This window comes from Lytechinus variegatus, chromosome 17, assembly GCF_018143015.1.
Source record: "Lytechinus variegatus isolate NC3 chromosome 17, Lvar_3.0, whole genome shotgun sequence".
NCBI lineage: Eukaryota > Metazoa > Echinodermata > Echinoidea > Temnopleuroida > Toxopneustidae > Lytechinus > Lytechinus variegatus.
The window spans coordinates 7,869,542-7,887,019 of record NC_054756.1 but is presented as its reverse complement, the minus strand read 5'-3'; the positions used below and the strand labels follow the sequence as shown (position 1 = coordinate 7,887,019).

The following is a 17,478-nucleotide window of genomic DNA, read 5'->3' as shown; positions in this document are numbered from 1 at the left end:
GATTATGTCTATCAAAGGGCCCGTGCACAGGCCAGATGTGCCCCCTCCCCCATGCGGGATCCGCCAGAACATGAGTATATAGGGTGCACTTTAAAAGGGTACTCTGGGCTGAAACTAGTATCAACAGAGTAAAACTCATCTAACATAAACGCTTTGAATAATATTAGTAATCCGATAACAAAATTATTCAGGGTCTATCGATATCTCAGCAGCGCTCTTCTGGTTTGGGGACTCTACAAAAAAAAAACAACAACAACTAAACAAAAAAATAGAAAATGAAATTAGGCTTCTTCACTTTTACTCCGAATGAAGGTGAATTTGGTTTTGGGTCGGGAAAAATTGGCAGGCAACAAAACATGTAAATAGATAAAATGAATAAATAAATGATGAAAAAAGTGTTTTAACTCCAAATTTGTGGTGATTTTTTTTAGCATGATTTATATGCGATTTCCAGTGGTGCTGCCTATAGCTAGTGTACGCAGCACGTACCCCCCCAAAAAAAAAAATCTTGGGGTATACTTATCATCCCAGCACCCCCACTTACCATGGCCATGTGGCAGGGCCCTGTCACAATTTTTGAATGGGGGGGGGGTACTTGGTCCAATCGAGGGGTGTCGATCCTCATCATGCAGAATTAATGATCCTTTTTCTGTTATAACCTGTGGTTAATAACATACGCAGCACCTTCCTGAAAACTCTTGGGATGTTTAAGCTTAAGCGCTAAATCTCAGCGCCGTGCAAATATATGTATGACTATTGATTTGAATAAACTTGAACCCCCGGCCGGGCATGAACCAGGCAAAATCTGAATTAACAAATACAAATCCTGGGGTATTCCATAATCTCAGAATAGCGTTCCATAATAAATCTATATTCTCAGCAAAAACAGAACATGGCTGACGTATCACGAAAAAAGGCACATTTAAAACATGCAAAAAGAAGGCTTGAAGCTCTAAATTTCTTGTCTAACATTTCACTCGACGGGACTCTACCTTCTAAGGAAACGTCTGAAATATCCAACAAAGAAAATGATAAATTTGACGCAGAGAATGGCACCGATTTGGGGACCAAATGTCTGGAGAGTTCTCGCAGCGAGAAGAACGCAGCAACTGGAGGAATATCTACCGGGCCAGTGCCCGGGTTGAATCAAGCTAGGTCTATGGTGGACACGCCCAATAGCAGCACGGGTAATCGAGCTCGAAGCCGAAGTAGGCGAACGTCCGGTGGAGAAAAGAGTCCTCCATTCAGCTCTTACAAACATGATTCACCCTTTTATCATTCAAGGTAAAAATGACAGAGTAAAATCTTCAGGAAGTTCAGACTAAGTCAGAGACTTATTATAAAAAAGTCTAGGCCTAATATCTAAATCTAATCAATTATGTTTTGTTCTGTTTTTTTTTAAACAAAAAATGGTGTGGGGCTATTTTTGAGGACTCCATGATGATTTTTAAAAAAATATTTTTTGACATATACTTCTTCATCAAGGGCCAAGGCAGATGTGTTGGGTTGTGTTTATTAATCATAAACAGAACAGGAGAATGAAAAAGAGAAAAACCCTGCAATGTACAGAATACAAAAGAAAACATGAGAATAAAATAACATGAATTGTTACAAATTGTATCATCAGTTATCAGACTTTCTGTACAAATAAGCAGTTCAATTGAAGTAAATTGTTATGGAATATCAATCGTAGTTATTTAACCAAACAATATAGAAATTATTATCATATAATATTATAAATTGTCGTAATACAGTATTCATTATCATATAATATTATAAATTGTCGTAATAAAGTATTCATTAATTATCATATGATATTATAAATGTCATCTAAATTTTCCGGAAAGGAAAAACACCTGAAATTATGACAAAGTTTAGACAAACTATTTCTGACTCGGGTGGTCATATGTTAGAATCTGGCATAAATCACTAGATTAAATAACTCACCCTAGTATATAGACCAAAAGCTTCAGTCTCTGTATTTTGGTTGTTCCGCTGAACTGCGTTGGCTCACTCACCAATACATAGACTGAAAAGCTTGGAGGCCCGTACGTACAGACAACGTATTTTAGCAGTAACGTTAGATCGAACAGCGGGAACCCGATTTTCCGATCGTTTTTTGTACATAAAATGTCATATTATGAAAAAGAAATCACATCCATATTTACGAAAAAATGTTTAAAATTCAGAAATATCGTACCTTGGACCTCAGTTACCGCTAATTCTTTTGAAATGATGATCGAAACATCGTCATCTTCGATCCTTTCGTTGGTCAAGGTAAGTTGCCATCTTGGATGACGTCATCATCATTACAGACGTATTTACCAGTCGCTACCTATCGCGATTTGTGCCGCTGCTTTGCGCTGCGCTTGGACATATTGATGTGCGTGCGTTCGGAACTTGTCGCTCGCATTGATTGGCCAAGATATCGAAAATTTAATCGGAAAGCCTTGATAAAAGCACAACTCGTTGACGGCTGCCATATTTTCCTCTCCGGCAGAAAGTCAAAAAATAAGGAATAACCCGGGGAATAACTCATCGGTAACGTATATTTTCAAAATATTATAAAATGTATATGATATCAATAGAAAGATTAGAGTCTAACGAAAATAGTGGACCTTCGTCCAAGATAATATAATGTCATTTAGAATCTAGACAAAGAAGTAACAAATCTGGACAAAACCCGTCCGCCGAATTGTCGGACCAGATTACACATGAAGGCTCGTACTGACACATTGCCGTCGGTAAATGGGGATTGTAGTAAAATGTCAGAAATTGTTGAATAAATCCCCAGAAACGACGGTTATTCCTGTCTACCTAGTATAATAAGGTCCCAGGAATATATGTCTCCTGGTCAGCTGCGCCCATGGTCAGCAGCCATGAACACTCAACAGCCTCTATATCAGCGGCTATAAAAAAAGAGGAATAGATCCGTTATCTACTATGTATTTCATCATATAAATCGTTACTTCAAAAAAAGAAACGATTAAATTCGCAAAACCAAACCGGGTCTGATACTTTAGACTAAGCATTAATCTAAATATTGTAAGCAAAGATCACAAAGAGTAGGCTTATGTAAATGATTATACATTCCATCATTTGGTGAATAAAGATAAAACATGTCGTATAATAAATGCAAGGTGATTAAATATCATCACTGTCAATCCAATAAGCTGTAAAACATATAAGTGCTTATTTTGGGGTACATAATGAATATTAATGTGTGTTCCAAGATTAAAAAGATATAAACTGCATATACATAACGACACACTCCAAAATGTAGAACAAGTGTTTTTTAACACTACTTTGTCCGGCTCGAAAATGAACTATTCCATAGAAATAAGCATATTTTCAAGTAGCAAGATCATTCCTATAAATTCCAGCAAAGTAAAACATTCATACCTGGGGGTGTTTCACAAAGATTTAAGTATGACTTAGAGTCGCACTTAAATACCGACTTGCGTACGGTATGAAAGGCTTGACCGCATTGGTCAGATCGTGTCATGAGGACGTGCACTAATGCGAATCTATCAATAAGATCGCGCGTTGCATATCATGTACGCGTCGGCATTTAAGTGCGACTTAAGTCATGCTTAAATCTTTGTGAAACACCCCCTGGTAAATAACAACTGCAAAAATACAGTCGAAAGCTAATGTGCAGCCTTTAAAATAGTCAACAAGCCGCGACGACTTCGTTCTGTGTTGTGCGCTGGATAATGCCACTGCCCAGCTACTGGGCCTTGCCTAATATATCTCCGCATTTAAATATTCATGACGTCACATTTTAATGCATCACAATATGATATGCTAGTGAATATAAATCTAAATGGACATTAATGTGTAATATATATATATATGTATATTATATTCATGCATCTATGTCCAACAATTGCATCATAATACATGTTTTAAAAAATAATAAAGGGGAGGACTATTTTTCCTCGGTGGGATGACACTAGACCCACGTGACCCAAAAGTGATTAGGTTTCGCGGTCTGTGATAAAATTTTACCACACCCCGAATTGGTCGTAGGGTGGTAAAAAATAGGTAAATCAAACAGAAAAATTAAGAAATTAGTTTGGTCGCTACAGAGTCTTGACACACTTCCCATTGTCATACTAGACGCATAAGAGACTGACCAAATAAAATCACGAAAATGGTGGTGATTTTATTTATTTTTACACCTTCCTACACCTAATGCCCAGGAGCTCACCTTGTATTTACCCATACTCTCAGGACTAGGGTAGATTATGGTCAAAATATCTAGCAAAATTGTGAAAACAGAAATCATGCACTTACCGTGATTATATGGATGAACTCATGAGGACTATCCTGTGGCAGTATCCTGACATCGAGGCACAAACTGGAACCTCAAAAAACCCTGAAAAGTTCTCTCCTACCCCAGTCTCGATCGGCCATTTCGTTATGAATTTTGAAAGAATGAGGAGAGGTCTGGATCTGGATGTAATACAGTGCAGGACCGTTAGGTATAATGCACCGGGTTAGGAGAGGGCACAAATGAGTTTAGTTGAACTCAAATGAGGTATCGCGACAGAACTTTTATTTGTCTTGTCTTTCTGTTGATGCCCATAATGAAAGTGTTGATTTATTTGTCATAAATTAAATGATCCATAAGAATACTCTTCAACATCTACATGTAAGTAAAATATGAAAATAACTTAAAATTCACATGAAGTCCATTTAACTTCTGAAAAAGAAGCAATATAAAGCATCTTTATCAAGTTTATGAGGTGTAATAATTCATCTATAGACCTTACTCAGCTGTGTGTGATGCGCGTACACGCACACACGTATTAAAGATATATTCCAGTTCTGGTATCGATCTCAAAATGACATTTTACAGAATCTAATATAATGACCACCCAAGTGTCTGTTTGTATGAATAAAAAATATGTGCCAAAGGATTCTGGAAGAAATTGTGTAATTGCTGAGAAATAAGCAAAATAAACGCGGATTCGGTCACTTCCATCGGGTGTTTATTCCAGCAATACTAATACACTGTCCCACGTGTGCCTATCGGTGTTGGTGATCTTCAGTGTGAACATTTTTCAGCATAGATTTCAAGATTTCTCCAAAGTTCAGTTTATGTAACTGTACTACCAGATCTAGATCCTCGATAATATACTGACAATTAAGCCTGGTTTTACAGACTCATGAAATCAGTGTTTACTGCAACTACTGGCATTTCTCTTTAAACTAAACTGAAAAATTTGTTGTTTTTGTGGCGTTTTCCTCCGGGAAACAGTTCCTTATTGCGACAGCCACCCTAACACCCCAATATTTTTTGTTTCACTTTGGGTGGCTGTCGCAAAAGAAACTCTTCCGTTTCTGGGTCCTCCTACACAGATGGAAGACACCCATAGGACTTGTAATGGTTTGGGTTCACTCGATGCTTACATGTAAGTACTCTGTCTGTGGGGAATAGGGTGTGCTACCTAACCCTCTTATGCCTTTAAATCATCTGCAAAGCTAGCATTGACAAAACAATTGACAGGGCATTCAATATTAATTCCCTTTTTAAATTTTCTGCTCAGCAGTAGCTTCTCAGGATCCAGTGAATACTCCAAGAGGCGTCTCTTTCACCACCAGCAGTCCACGGACTTCTCGGGCTCACTCACCTTGGTAACCGAGGGAGAGACTTGTATGCTTCCCTCGTCACAAGCGACGTGCTCCGTTGAGTCTCCGAAAGAGCGCTCCCCTCCCTGTGGATTTCAGTTACCTGTGTCTAAAACATTCCGTCGGCGCATGTGTAGAAATGAAAGGTAATAAATTGTTACATTAAAATTAAATTTTTTTATTGAACAGGTGATTCATTTTTTTGGGGGGGTGGGGTTAAAGGTCCCATTAACTAGTTAATCAATGTTTGTTTGTATTTGAAATAAATTTGCTTTGAATTTGTAGAGGCAGATAAAATGAAAATATGGGTCCTCATTAAATTATTTTGGACCTGTATGAATCTTTTGCTTTAAACTTTCTTATCCACAAATCATTTGATTATCATTCTCATTTTGTTTGTTTATTGTCAATGACTGGTTTCTCTCCCGTCAGAATGCTGCTAGTTACACCACACCATTCGCCCTTTGTGATGTACTCTCTCTTGCCATACACCAGGCGAAGTCAACTTGGTATTTACAGGTAAGAAAGTGCTTGTAGTTTTGCTGTTAAAAATTGCAATTATTATTATTGACCATTGAAATTGTATAATTAATCAAAACTATTGTAAATTTGAATTAGTATTGCAAATCTGAATTGCTATTGTCATTTGAAATTACCCTCCATGTACAGTTGAGGCCATTTGTTAGTAGTTAGTGCTGCTTAAGTACTGCCCATGAATCCCACTACATGTATGTGACTCTTTATAGGAGATTTTATGCAATCCCCTTTTTTTGTCTGGTGAAATATGATGATTCGCATTGCCTCCTGCGGGAAGGGGGCAACTCTGATTCTTGACAGTATGCCTCATACATGTATTTTTTTTTGTTAATTCACTGGCATTCCCGCCCTTCTGGCTGCAATACTTGAATAAATTACCTCTCAACTGTTGAGGCGTAGATCAATTAATGACCACAGGAAGGAATCAGAAGCAGGCTCTTTTGCAAGGACAAGACGGACGTCCGGGAGTAAACCTCTGACAGTCAGAAGCGATGATTTCCTGGCCAAGTTGGATGGTGTGGAGCTTGGAGATGAAGGGACTGTAAGCATCCCAAACAATTTCCATACTTTGAAGTGTGTATGGTTTAGTTGGTGACACGACATTTGCTCCTGCGACAATTGCTCCGGTCTTAATATCTTAGAAGGTGTAGGGTTTGAGTTAGGATTGCAATAGAGTTTTGGGTTCAGAATAATGTAAATATTATTAGGGTTTATTTAGTTTTGGAGGTTATGTTTTATGTTTCGCTTAATGTGCAGGTTCTCCATCATAGCAATTGTTGCCTGAGCAAATGTCAAGGAACCGGTTTAGTTTTGTGGTTTGTACAGACATGTGTCAATCAGATATATTTATGATTAATATCTACATTTTGGACCGACCTCAATGTCAACATCCGGAAGAAGTTACAAGGGCTTGAACCTCTGACTTATTTACATCAAGTTGTTTTAAAGTTCCTCACCTAGTTTGCAAAACAGGTTCATGTCACAACTCCCACAATATCCAAACTGAGTAACCATTTGGTGTTTTTATAACTAACTTTAACTTAATAACATAGCATGCTCAACCATGGCAACAAGCATGAATTTTAAATAGCACACTGTGACAAAAGCATGCATTACCATTGGACATATTTTAAACATATGCAGTAAACAGCGTAAATTATACAGGAGTTTATCTGATGGTTTTAAAAAAAACCTTAGTGGATCCTGGCCATTATGTCTGAAATTCCTTGTTTGCTTCCCTCAAAATGATAAAAACCACAATGATGATAATACCAATTATGTTATCCTATGTTATATCCTAACAGGTTGTATCATTCAGTCACTTCTTGGTGCCCAACAGAGAGATCAGTTTGATCCTGTATCGAAGGCACCTCCAGGAGCGTGAACAACTCTCCTCGGCCTCCCCTCACTCTCCTGCGATACGCAAGATGACCCTCACCAATGTCTCACCGCTCCAGTGGGACAAAAGTAAGAATTCACGCTCATTCTTCATGTTTCAGAGGTTTTTGTCCATTTAGTAAAAATTTCCTAATTGCATTTACAAATTTTTCTTCCAATCTTAACAAAAATATATGGTGAACAATGCATTCATGTGCTCATGCTGCTGGGTTTTTATAGAATAAACTCCGAAATTCCTTTTAAACAATTGATATTGTAATCAATTCAACAAAGCGAACTCAGCTACTTGTTTTTGTCTCACCTGCGAAGCAAAGTGAGACTATAGGCGCCGCTTTTCCGACGGCGGCGGCGTCAACATCAAATCTTCACCTGAGGTTAAGTTTTTGAAATGACGTCATAACTTAGAAAGTATATGGACCTAGTTAATAAAACTTGGCCATAAGGTTAATCAAGTATTACTGAACATCCTATTAGAGTTTCATGTCACATGACCTAGGTCAAAGGTCATTTAGGGTCAATGAACTTAGACCATGTTGGAGGAATCAACATCGAAATCTTAACCTGAGGTTAAGTTTTTGAAATGTCATCATAACTTAGAAAATATATGGACCTAGTTCATGAAACTTGGACATAAGGTTAATCAAGTATCACTGAACATCCTGCATGAGTTTCACGTCACATGACCAAGGTCAAAGGTCATTTAGGGTCAATGAACTTTGGCCGAATTGGGGATATCTGTTGAATTCCCATCATAACTTTGAAAGTTTATGGATCTGATTCATGAAACTTGGACATAATAGTAATCAAGCATCACTGAAAATTTTGTACAAGTTTCAGGTCTCATGATTAAGGTCATTTAGGGTCAATGAACTTTGGCCGAATCGGGGGTATCTGTTGAATTACCATCATAACTTTGAAAGTTTATTGGTCTAGTTCATTAAACTTGGACATTAGAGTAATCAAGTATCACTGAACATCCTGTGCGCGTTTCAGGTCACATGACCAAGGTCAAAGGTCAATGAACTTTGTCCGAATTGGGTGTATCTGTTGAATTACCATCATAACTTTGAAAGTTTATGGATCTGATTCATGAAACTTGTACATAAGAGTAATCAAGTATCACTGAACATCCTGTTCGAGTTTCAGGTCACATGATCAAGGTCAAAGGTCATGTACGGTCAATGAACTTTGGCCATGTTGGGGTTTTTTGTTGAATAACCATCATATCTCTGTAAGTTTATTGGTCTAGTTCATAAAAAAGGGAAATAAGAGTAACCATGTAACACTGAACATCTTGTGCGAGTTAGAGTAGTATTCAAAGTGAGCACTGCTGCTATATTGAACCGCGTGATGCAGGTGAGACGGCCAGAGGCATTCCACTTGTTTTTATTTACAGTGTTTGTTTTCTTAAGTATAACTTAAGAAGATTGCTCATTGCTTTAAAAACAGTTTTACAAAACTCCTGCTTGACATCTCTGATGTAGTTGAAGACGATGGTCACACTAGGAATCATCCTTCCTTTGCTCATTAAGTTTAGGACTCGGTTGAACTTGACTCAAATAAAATCATAAGAAGATTGTTCATAGTTTGACAAAGTTTCATGAAACCTCCGCTTGATATATTTGATATAGTTTAGGTCGATGGTCACTGCTAATCATCCATCCCTTGCTCAACATATTTCTTCTGTATATCCCAGCCGAGCTTCATTCTAATCATTTATAAGATCATCAATGACTTTGAGAAGAGCTATATGAAGCACCCCTTTCTTTCCTTTGATACAGTTGAGGTCGATGGTCACGCTGCTGATCATGCTTCCCTCGCTCAAGAAATCTGCATGTATACCCCAGTAGAGCTTGATTCTAATCATTCATAACTTGAAGAACAACTTTATGAAACTCCCCTTTCTTCCCTTTGATACAGTTGAGGTCGATGGTCACACTACTAATCATCCTTCCCTTGCTCAACAAGTTTAGGACTCAGTTGAACTTGACTCGAATCAAATCGGAAGAAGATTGTTCATATGTTTACCAACAGTCTCATTAAACATCCGCTTATTCCCTTTGATATATCTGATGTCATCCATTCCTTGCTCAACAAATCTCCATGTCGAGTTTGATTCCAATCATTCATAAGACAGACCTGCCAACCAGTACGTTTTTGGCGTATTTAGTTCATTTTTAAACCAAAATACGGCAGTACGTTTTTCTCGTGAAAAATACTTTTTTTTATACAAAATCGTAATTTATTGAGAATAATCATCTCTATATGTCTCTATTTCATCATAAAACTAACACAAATATGGTTATTAGATCAATGTCATTTCAGGTAACTTGGTTTTTTTTTCAATTGTTTTGTTAAAACCAGGGTGAGATATAAACATGCTTAAATTATTTTTTTTCATCTGCAAGAGCAGTGCACATTTTAGCTTGCCTGCAGCTTGAGTGCTGCGATGAGTGAGTACGCCATGCATTTTATTATGAAATACACTTTTTTGGGGTAAAATACACCTTTTTTTTTATCACATAATACACTTTTTCATTCCCAGAGGTTGGCAGGTCTGATGAGATCATTTAACACCCCCTATTCCTTTTCATACAGTTGAAGTCGATGGTCACACAACTGATCACCCATCCCTCGCTCAACGAATCTACGACCCTGTTGAACTTGACGATCCGGAACTCAGTCTTGGAAAGCATCGCAAACTTCTTACTTTTTCATCGTATATGGTGAGTCATCTTTCATTTATTTTCAGTTTAATGAAATGGAATAATGGCATGCATGTAAAGCGGGAGGGGGGGGGGGTTACCAAAACTGAAAATGGGCTTTGAAACAGATTCTAAATGTTTTTGCCACCCGTCCTAAATCTCTGTTCCACCCAGTGTTGAAGAGGATCACACTGATTGCTTTTCATTGTCAATATTGGAAACATACATGTATTACCCTTTCAGTGCATGAATGACAAAACTCAAATATTTGAATCAGCTGGGTCTCCAACTAGTGTCCAATGTTCCAAAAGTGTAAAAGAAAATGTTTAAAGCAATGTGATTTTTTTTCTCAATTTATTGAATATCCTTGTAAGCAAAGTTAGCTCAATCGGTAACGCGTCTGCCCGTCGAACCAAAGATCGTGGGTTCGAGTCCACGCCGGGAGGATGACTGAAGCCAGTGCGTTGTGTGTAAACGTCTCTCCCATGTTTCATAGATGCAGGCTATGTTACAGTGGAAAATACTCCGTCCCTCGGATAGGACGTTAAATAGAGGCCCAGTGTAGAGGAGAGCCACCACCTTTGCACGTTAAGAACCCACTGCACTATTCGTAAAGAGAGTAGGGGGAAACCTCGGTGTAGTGGTCCACCTGCACTCCCTCCAGTCAGTTATATCGGGAGGATAAACCTGCGGGTCTTGGTGATTTAGTTCGCTTTTTGCCTCCCAGGAACAGGAGACGCCAAACAAATAGTAATAATAATAATAATGATATGAAAATTGCAGTTTTCATTCGGCTGTTTTGCCATGCATTGTCATCGTTATTGGTAAAGTTCAAATCAGCCGTACCTGTTATATTTATTTTCATCTACTTTCCAGGTATCTGTTGTGGATTACACCAAACCATCAGAGTTGAAGAAGGAACTGAACAATAAATTCAAAGAACGATTTCCAAACATAGATCTGAGTCTGAGTAAACTACGAAGGTAAGAGGTTTTTAGTGTTGTAGGATATTACAGTCAAACCTTTCTATAGAGTTCCGAAGTGACATCATCAGTTTTCCAATTTTGCGTTTCGGCATTTTTTTCCTAACTTTTAGAACCAGGCCAATAATACATTGACCTCAGTGGGGCTGATGAGGTCATATCTCAGCCCCCCATGGACCGATTCTCACCCAATATTGGTAGTGGTGAATATTTCATCATGCTCTACCAAAATATGGTATCAAAAATGCTGAAATGCCAAAAAAGTTTTTGTGACGTCATCACTTCGGTACTCTATAATGACCACTTAGGGGAAACATGAAAAGTGTTTTATGAACATCATGGAAAATTGTACTATATTGGTTGCTGAGCTTTATGATACAAGCCCCAGGTTCCTGTAATGGACCTTATACATCAACATCATCGCATTGCCATCTTAGAGGCTAAAGCCATTGCCTTGCATGGTGATGATGATCTGGAGCTCTTATCAACTCTGTTTATGTGCATTCCTATATCCTCTGAGGGAGGGCGCTATGAGATCATGATGTCATAAGGTCTGTACATGTTTTACTGAATACTACTTTCAAGGGAGACAAACTTATGGGCCTGTATTCTGAAGTTAGGTCTACATGTAATTAAAACTCTGGTCTAAGGTTGTGGTTTAACTATGGATAGCCAGTAGTGACATAAATCTCTAATAGTAGGGGTTCATAGTGTCAGCTCATTTGACCCTCAAATCATTCTTAACTGTCTAGGAAGGATAAATAAGATAATTGTCTTCACCATTAAAGAATTAGGAAAGAGCACATACTTAGACATAAGAAACATACCATGTGAACAAATTTTGACATGTTTGGCTTTCCATGATATTAGCACAGAGCTCGACCATGGTCTAAGTTAAACCCAAGTTTCAGCCTAGGGGTCAATCAGTTCTCGGATCTTAGCCGTCACCTATGTGTATTATATCTTTCTTTCTTGCCAGTTTAAAACGTGAGATGAAGAAGGTTTCAGACAACTGCTCGCTTGATCCATGGATCTTAGCTGTCAGCTACGTCTATTTTGAGAAGCTTGTTATGCATCGGAAGATCAATAAGGAGAATCGGAAATCGTGCTCAGGTGAGGATAGGAGAGGGTTTCATGAAAGTTTTGTCAGTGATTCTCAATGAGAGGTGTTATAAGCTACTGCAAATCCTTGCACCCGATTGGCTTAAATCAAATTAGTCAATTGAAATATCTAACTTAATGAAATGCTCTCCACATCATCAGATATTTTAACTCCTCGTCCTCTGCACTATGAATGCTAACACTACCATAAGATTAGATTGAAAATTATAACTGGATGAAAGTCATAATTAAACAAATTGGTGTGTGTTCTCAATTTAGGATTGATTTTCCCCTATATAGCCAGAACTTCTTTTATTTTGATAAGCCTGTGAGGGGGGGGGGCTTATTTGATCATCATGCCCCCCCCCCCCAATCATGATGAGTGCAACAGAAATTGGGGGTGCACATCACGCACTACATAATCTACAAAATTACATAGTAAATTGTAATTGTTCAAGAATTACTAACATTCATTTTTTCTAAGGATTAATCAAATTGATTTGTGCATGAATTCACAAATCATCTGTAAAATTTTAAATGAGGCTCCAACACTTCTATTTCTTTTTTCTATTGATTTTTTTCTACATTTGCAATGATTGCATTTACATATACTTTCTTGTGACACCTGTATAGAGATGAGATTTTAGCTATATCTGACATTTGGATCAGGACTGAGAATTCCCCAATATTTTTTCACTAACATAGGTGGTCTCTGAGATCAATGTACATCTGGTATAAAACTAAGGGGGTTAGGGTGTCTATTTTCAATGCCTTATTCGCAAAAATTACTAGAAAATGAAGGGCACATTGTGCCTAAATTCACACAAAGTTATAAGTTCTGGCAACTTGCTGTCGTTACTTTTTTTTATGAAAATTGCCGTCATGCATTCGAAAACTTGATTCTTCAACGGCTATTTGAAGCTTATCGCACAAGGTCGGACTCGGTATTGATCATGGGCGCTGCCATTTTACCAGACCGTTCACGCATTGCAGTGGAGGAAACAGTGTGCACTCGATGCGTGTGCAATGGCTGCATTCAATTCATGCATGCAGGCGCTTGGATAACCCAGGGAACTCCGGCCTGCGAAGTAGGCGGGAGCTCCGGGATCGGATCCCTGGGTTAGCGCTCGGCGTGATTACAGTGATTTGTCAATATGGGAGTTCTTCCGTGCGAGCAAAAAAACAAGCAAAGTTTGTGAAAAATTATGGCTTTTCATCAGAGATTTCTTGATCGAGGTGAAGAGGCGAGGGTGTAAGGGATCAACGCTTCAGTTCATGAAAAATGGACTTGGAAGTGGGTTGAAAAATCAGTGGATGGAAGGGTCGCAAGTGAGTGCATACGGAAAATTGAGGAACCCAGTAAAGCTTACTGTACGTAGTATGTAATAAGGAAGTCAAGTACACGAATGGTGGCAGGAGCATGATCAAGCAGCACTTGGCCAAATCTAAATAAAAATCATAATCTAGATCTAGATAATAAAAACATGTATCGATTATCAATTAGATTTAGTTTAGACTAGATCTATGTAGGTAGATCTAGCTCACTTATCCAATGTACAACTACAAGGTTATGATATTACCTTGTCCTCAATTAGAAACCACTGTGTGATGAAATTACATGAATAAGATTGTCAATGTTTGCCTGTTTTTTTTCTCTTGATAAAATGGATAAATGTTTGATTTTTTTGGTTCAGTCAGATGTTACTACACAGTTATTTCATTACAAAATATGCCTTGGCCAAAACTAAATTGAATTCTTGAAATAATTTTTTTCTAATTAAAAAGGGAGTCTGGAGACCCCCTCTGGGGCGTTGCCCCTGGACCCTTGGCCATTAGGTGCGAGACTGGTCACTTCACTCCCTACGTTCACAAAAACAGATATTTTTTAAAAGGGCCACTTTCGGCCTGATTTGGATGTTTTCATTTTATGCTTTTTGAAATGAATATGCTGATATAAATAATTTTAATTACACTGATTTGGTCTTTTTCATCAGGTACTGCCCTACTGCTTGCAGCCAAATTGAACGATGTGAAAGGAGCTGATCTGCAAAACCTGATCAAGGTAGGTTTCTATACATCCTTTCACATATTGTTTATTATACATTAAAAATTGGTTGTTCTAATTGAAATCTCTCTAAATTTGGCTCATGAGGTACATCCATGATACTCCCATCATCTTGTCCCTTACTGTTAAAAAGCAGTTCATCTATTAAAGAGTGATTGAAAAAGCATGTCTAGATAAATGCTCATTTTATATTTACCATAATTTACAAACTTTCCAATATCATACTGGATGATACGCAGCCAAAGTATACCGGTATACAATAAAAACAAAATTTTCTTTATGAATTTGAACAAAAATCTGTTGTTTGTTTCTATGATGGCTTGAATGTTCAATATCTTCTATTTATATCAAACTCTGCAAAATGTTCATTACTAAAAAAAAACCCAGAATAATTGAATTAATTAGAAAAACATATATACACGACAAATTGCAAAACAGTGAAAAGCGAGAACCTTGAACCTTGAAGAAGTAGTACTCTCCCAAAAAAGAGTACATACTATCCAGGGGATCGTTTCATGAAAGTTGTCAGCACTGACAAGTTGTCTTTCTCCGACAGTTACCACAGTAACAGTCAGAGGCCAGTGCCTCAGCCAATTAAAACCTAGGATTTCACTGAAATGGTCATCACTGAAAATTTAGTCAGTGCTTACAAGGTTCATGAACACCCACTTGGAGAGGGTTGTGCTGTGTAAGGTGCTGCCAGTGCTTCAGGTGAAGTGGTGATCCTGTGGTGGTATTCTTGGTGCAGTATATGCAGAGTGCTATGTGCGGGTGGTGCGTGTTTGTCCCCCTTCAGGATCCAATGAGGATGAATGTGACCCTTGCATAATTTCACCTACCATAATGTGAGGTTCTTTTCTATTTTTCAGGAAATCGAGTCTGTGTTCCGGGAGAGCCGTAAGACCCTCATTGCCTTTGAGTTCCCGATCCTGGTCGCCCTGGAGTTCTCACTCCATGTCCCTGAACACGAAGTCATGCCCCACTACAAACGCATCATTCAACAATCATGACATCGCAAGTCACCAACACAGCTACACAGGCCCCGTCTTACAAAGAGTTGCGATTGATCTGATCAACCATAACTATGGAAAGCCAGCAACATCAACATTTAAAATGGACGTTCGCTCAAAATGTTGTCTAAATATGCTATAAAATCATACATTCATTGACTTTTTTTTAATTTCAGTGTACTTCTCTTTGTGTACAAAGGATATTGGGCAAATTTTTTGTAGAAAAAGATTAAGACATCAATAGATATCCATACAGTTGATGTTGATTGGATCAATCATAGCTCTTTGTAAGACGGGGCCCCAGTATACAGTTCCGTTCAGATTTTAGCTGTAGCTGATGGGATTCAGTAAGACTGATAATCTGATTTAGCAACCAAGTAAAGGTCAACGGGGTCTCGTAATGCAAAAATTAGTGGTTAATCGTACGATTGCTGTCGATGCAATCAATCATCAAAAGATTTTCTACATTCATTTTTATATCATTGCTAAGCTTTGTGTTACGGGCCCCAGTTGTTCTTGTAGCCAGGCATCAAGGTGTTATGAAATGTTACCCTGGTCCAACATACAGTTTCTGAGTCTAGCTTATAAAATTTTGTTGGCACGACATGTCAAAATATGAAATGTTATGGTTCATGTTGACAAGATGACAGTAGCACCTTTTGACTAGCCCATGTTGATATTAGACCAATTGATTATTGGACCAAATGGCAATTAGACCATTTCGAGTTTTAGACCAATCGGGGTTAGCCATACCAGTGCCAAAATTATCCACAATCAGACCAAACAGTACAAGACTATAAAGTGGATATGCCTGTACAAAATATATAAATCATGGCTGATATATTACATTTGTACCCTCTGGCCAGCTCATTAACATTGTTGTATGCAAAATCTGATCAGCATTATTTGTTAGCAATGAAGTATCCATAGTTGTAGTATATAATTCAGAGACCTTTATGCAGTATGTGCATGATATCTTTATAGTTTCATATACAGCAATATGCCTAAGCGTTGTGGTGTAGCGGTTCTGACTCTCGCCTTGAAATCAGAGGGTCGTGTGTTAGAATACCACCATGGCCTAGCGTCCTTTGGCAAGGCGTTAATCCACACTTTGCCACTCTCCATCCAGGTGTTAAATGGGTACCCGGTAGGATATGAAAGCCTATATGTAGTATGCCTAGCAATTGAGTCTTGGAACTCTTGTTGGAATACTCCCCAGGAAGTGGAGAAGGTGCATACATTGTATGTGGGCATGCAAGGATCTGATGACCGGTGTAATAATATGTCTGTAAAGTGCTTAGAGACGCTGTTTCGATGTATTAAGCGATATATAAATGCGGAATATTACTATTATTATGAACATTACCAAAGTACATGTAATGTTGTTTTGTACTGCACAAACACTCTTGAAGGGTAATTATTAGCAAATATATTGAAGTCTATTCTGTATTTACCAGATAGATGAAATAAGATAAACATGGTCAGTATTCAGTATTTGAATATAGTTGTGCTCCCCAAAATTGTAGTTAGTCTTTTAAAGGTGATGGAATGTGAGTAACAGCATGTTGAGAATATCATTAGATGTAATTATAGCATCTATCTTGATTTCTTTCAAAATTGAAAACCCATCCTTTTCAAACTTCAAGAATGAGTTAAAGATGACATCCATTCCAGTTTGGTAAGACCCTATTCTTTGCAGTATATCACTTGTAGATAGATACCCAGTACCAAGATAAGACAAATTACGATACTGCACAGTCACTAGACATGCAAAATATATTCAGCTTATATTATTTTCAGTTCGGTATAAAATTAGGTATGTGCTTATAGGTGAGCGGCCAGAAGCCAAAAAGAGCCTTATTTCTTGACTTTAATCCCCCCGGCTGGATCAAAGCAAAATCATACATCAAATTAAAGGAAATTTCCTGAATTTTCCGGAATTGGGCATTAAAAATGCCGTAATGTGTAGCATCACTATGGAAACCAGCCTTGAACAAGCCACGCCCATTTTAGATACTTATTGAATATTTATCACGAATATT

General features: G+C 38.0%; 1 protein-coding gene across 2 annotated transcripts; it reads left to right on the top strand.

The window, feature by feature from the left end:
• Positions 1 to 860: 860 nt before the first annotated feature.
• Positions 861 to 16,526, top strand: LOC121431118 (CDK5 and ABL1 enzyme substrate 2-like). Of its 2 annotated transcripts, none has more exons than XM_041628619.1 (10): positions 861 to 1,284; positions 5,559 to 5,783; positions 6,070 to 6,156; positions 6,592 to 6,715; positions 7,479 to 7,641; positions 10,171 to 10,298; positions 11,154 to 11,260; positions 12,240 to 12,373; positions 14,356 to 14,423; positions 15,296 to 16,526. In XM_041628619.1, the coding sequence occupies exons 1-10, from the start codon at positions 893 to 895 to the stop codon at positions 15,434 to 15,436; spliced, it is 1,569 nt and encodes a 522-aa protein (XP_041484553.1). In that variant the 5' UTR covers positions 861 to 892; the 3' UTR covers positions 15,437 to 16,526. The 2 variants fall into 2 exon arrangements, with proteins under 2 accessions (XP_041484553.1, XP_041484552.1); XM_041628618.1 differs by having other exon boundaries at positions 5,556 to 5,783.
• The last annotated feature ends 952 nt before the right edge of the window (positions 16,527 to 17,478 follow it).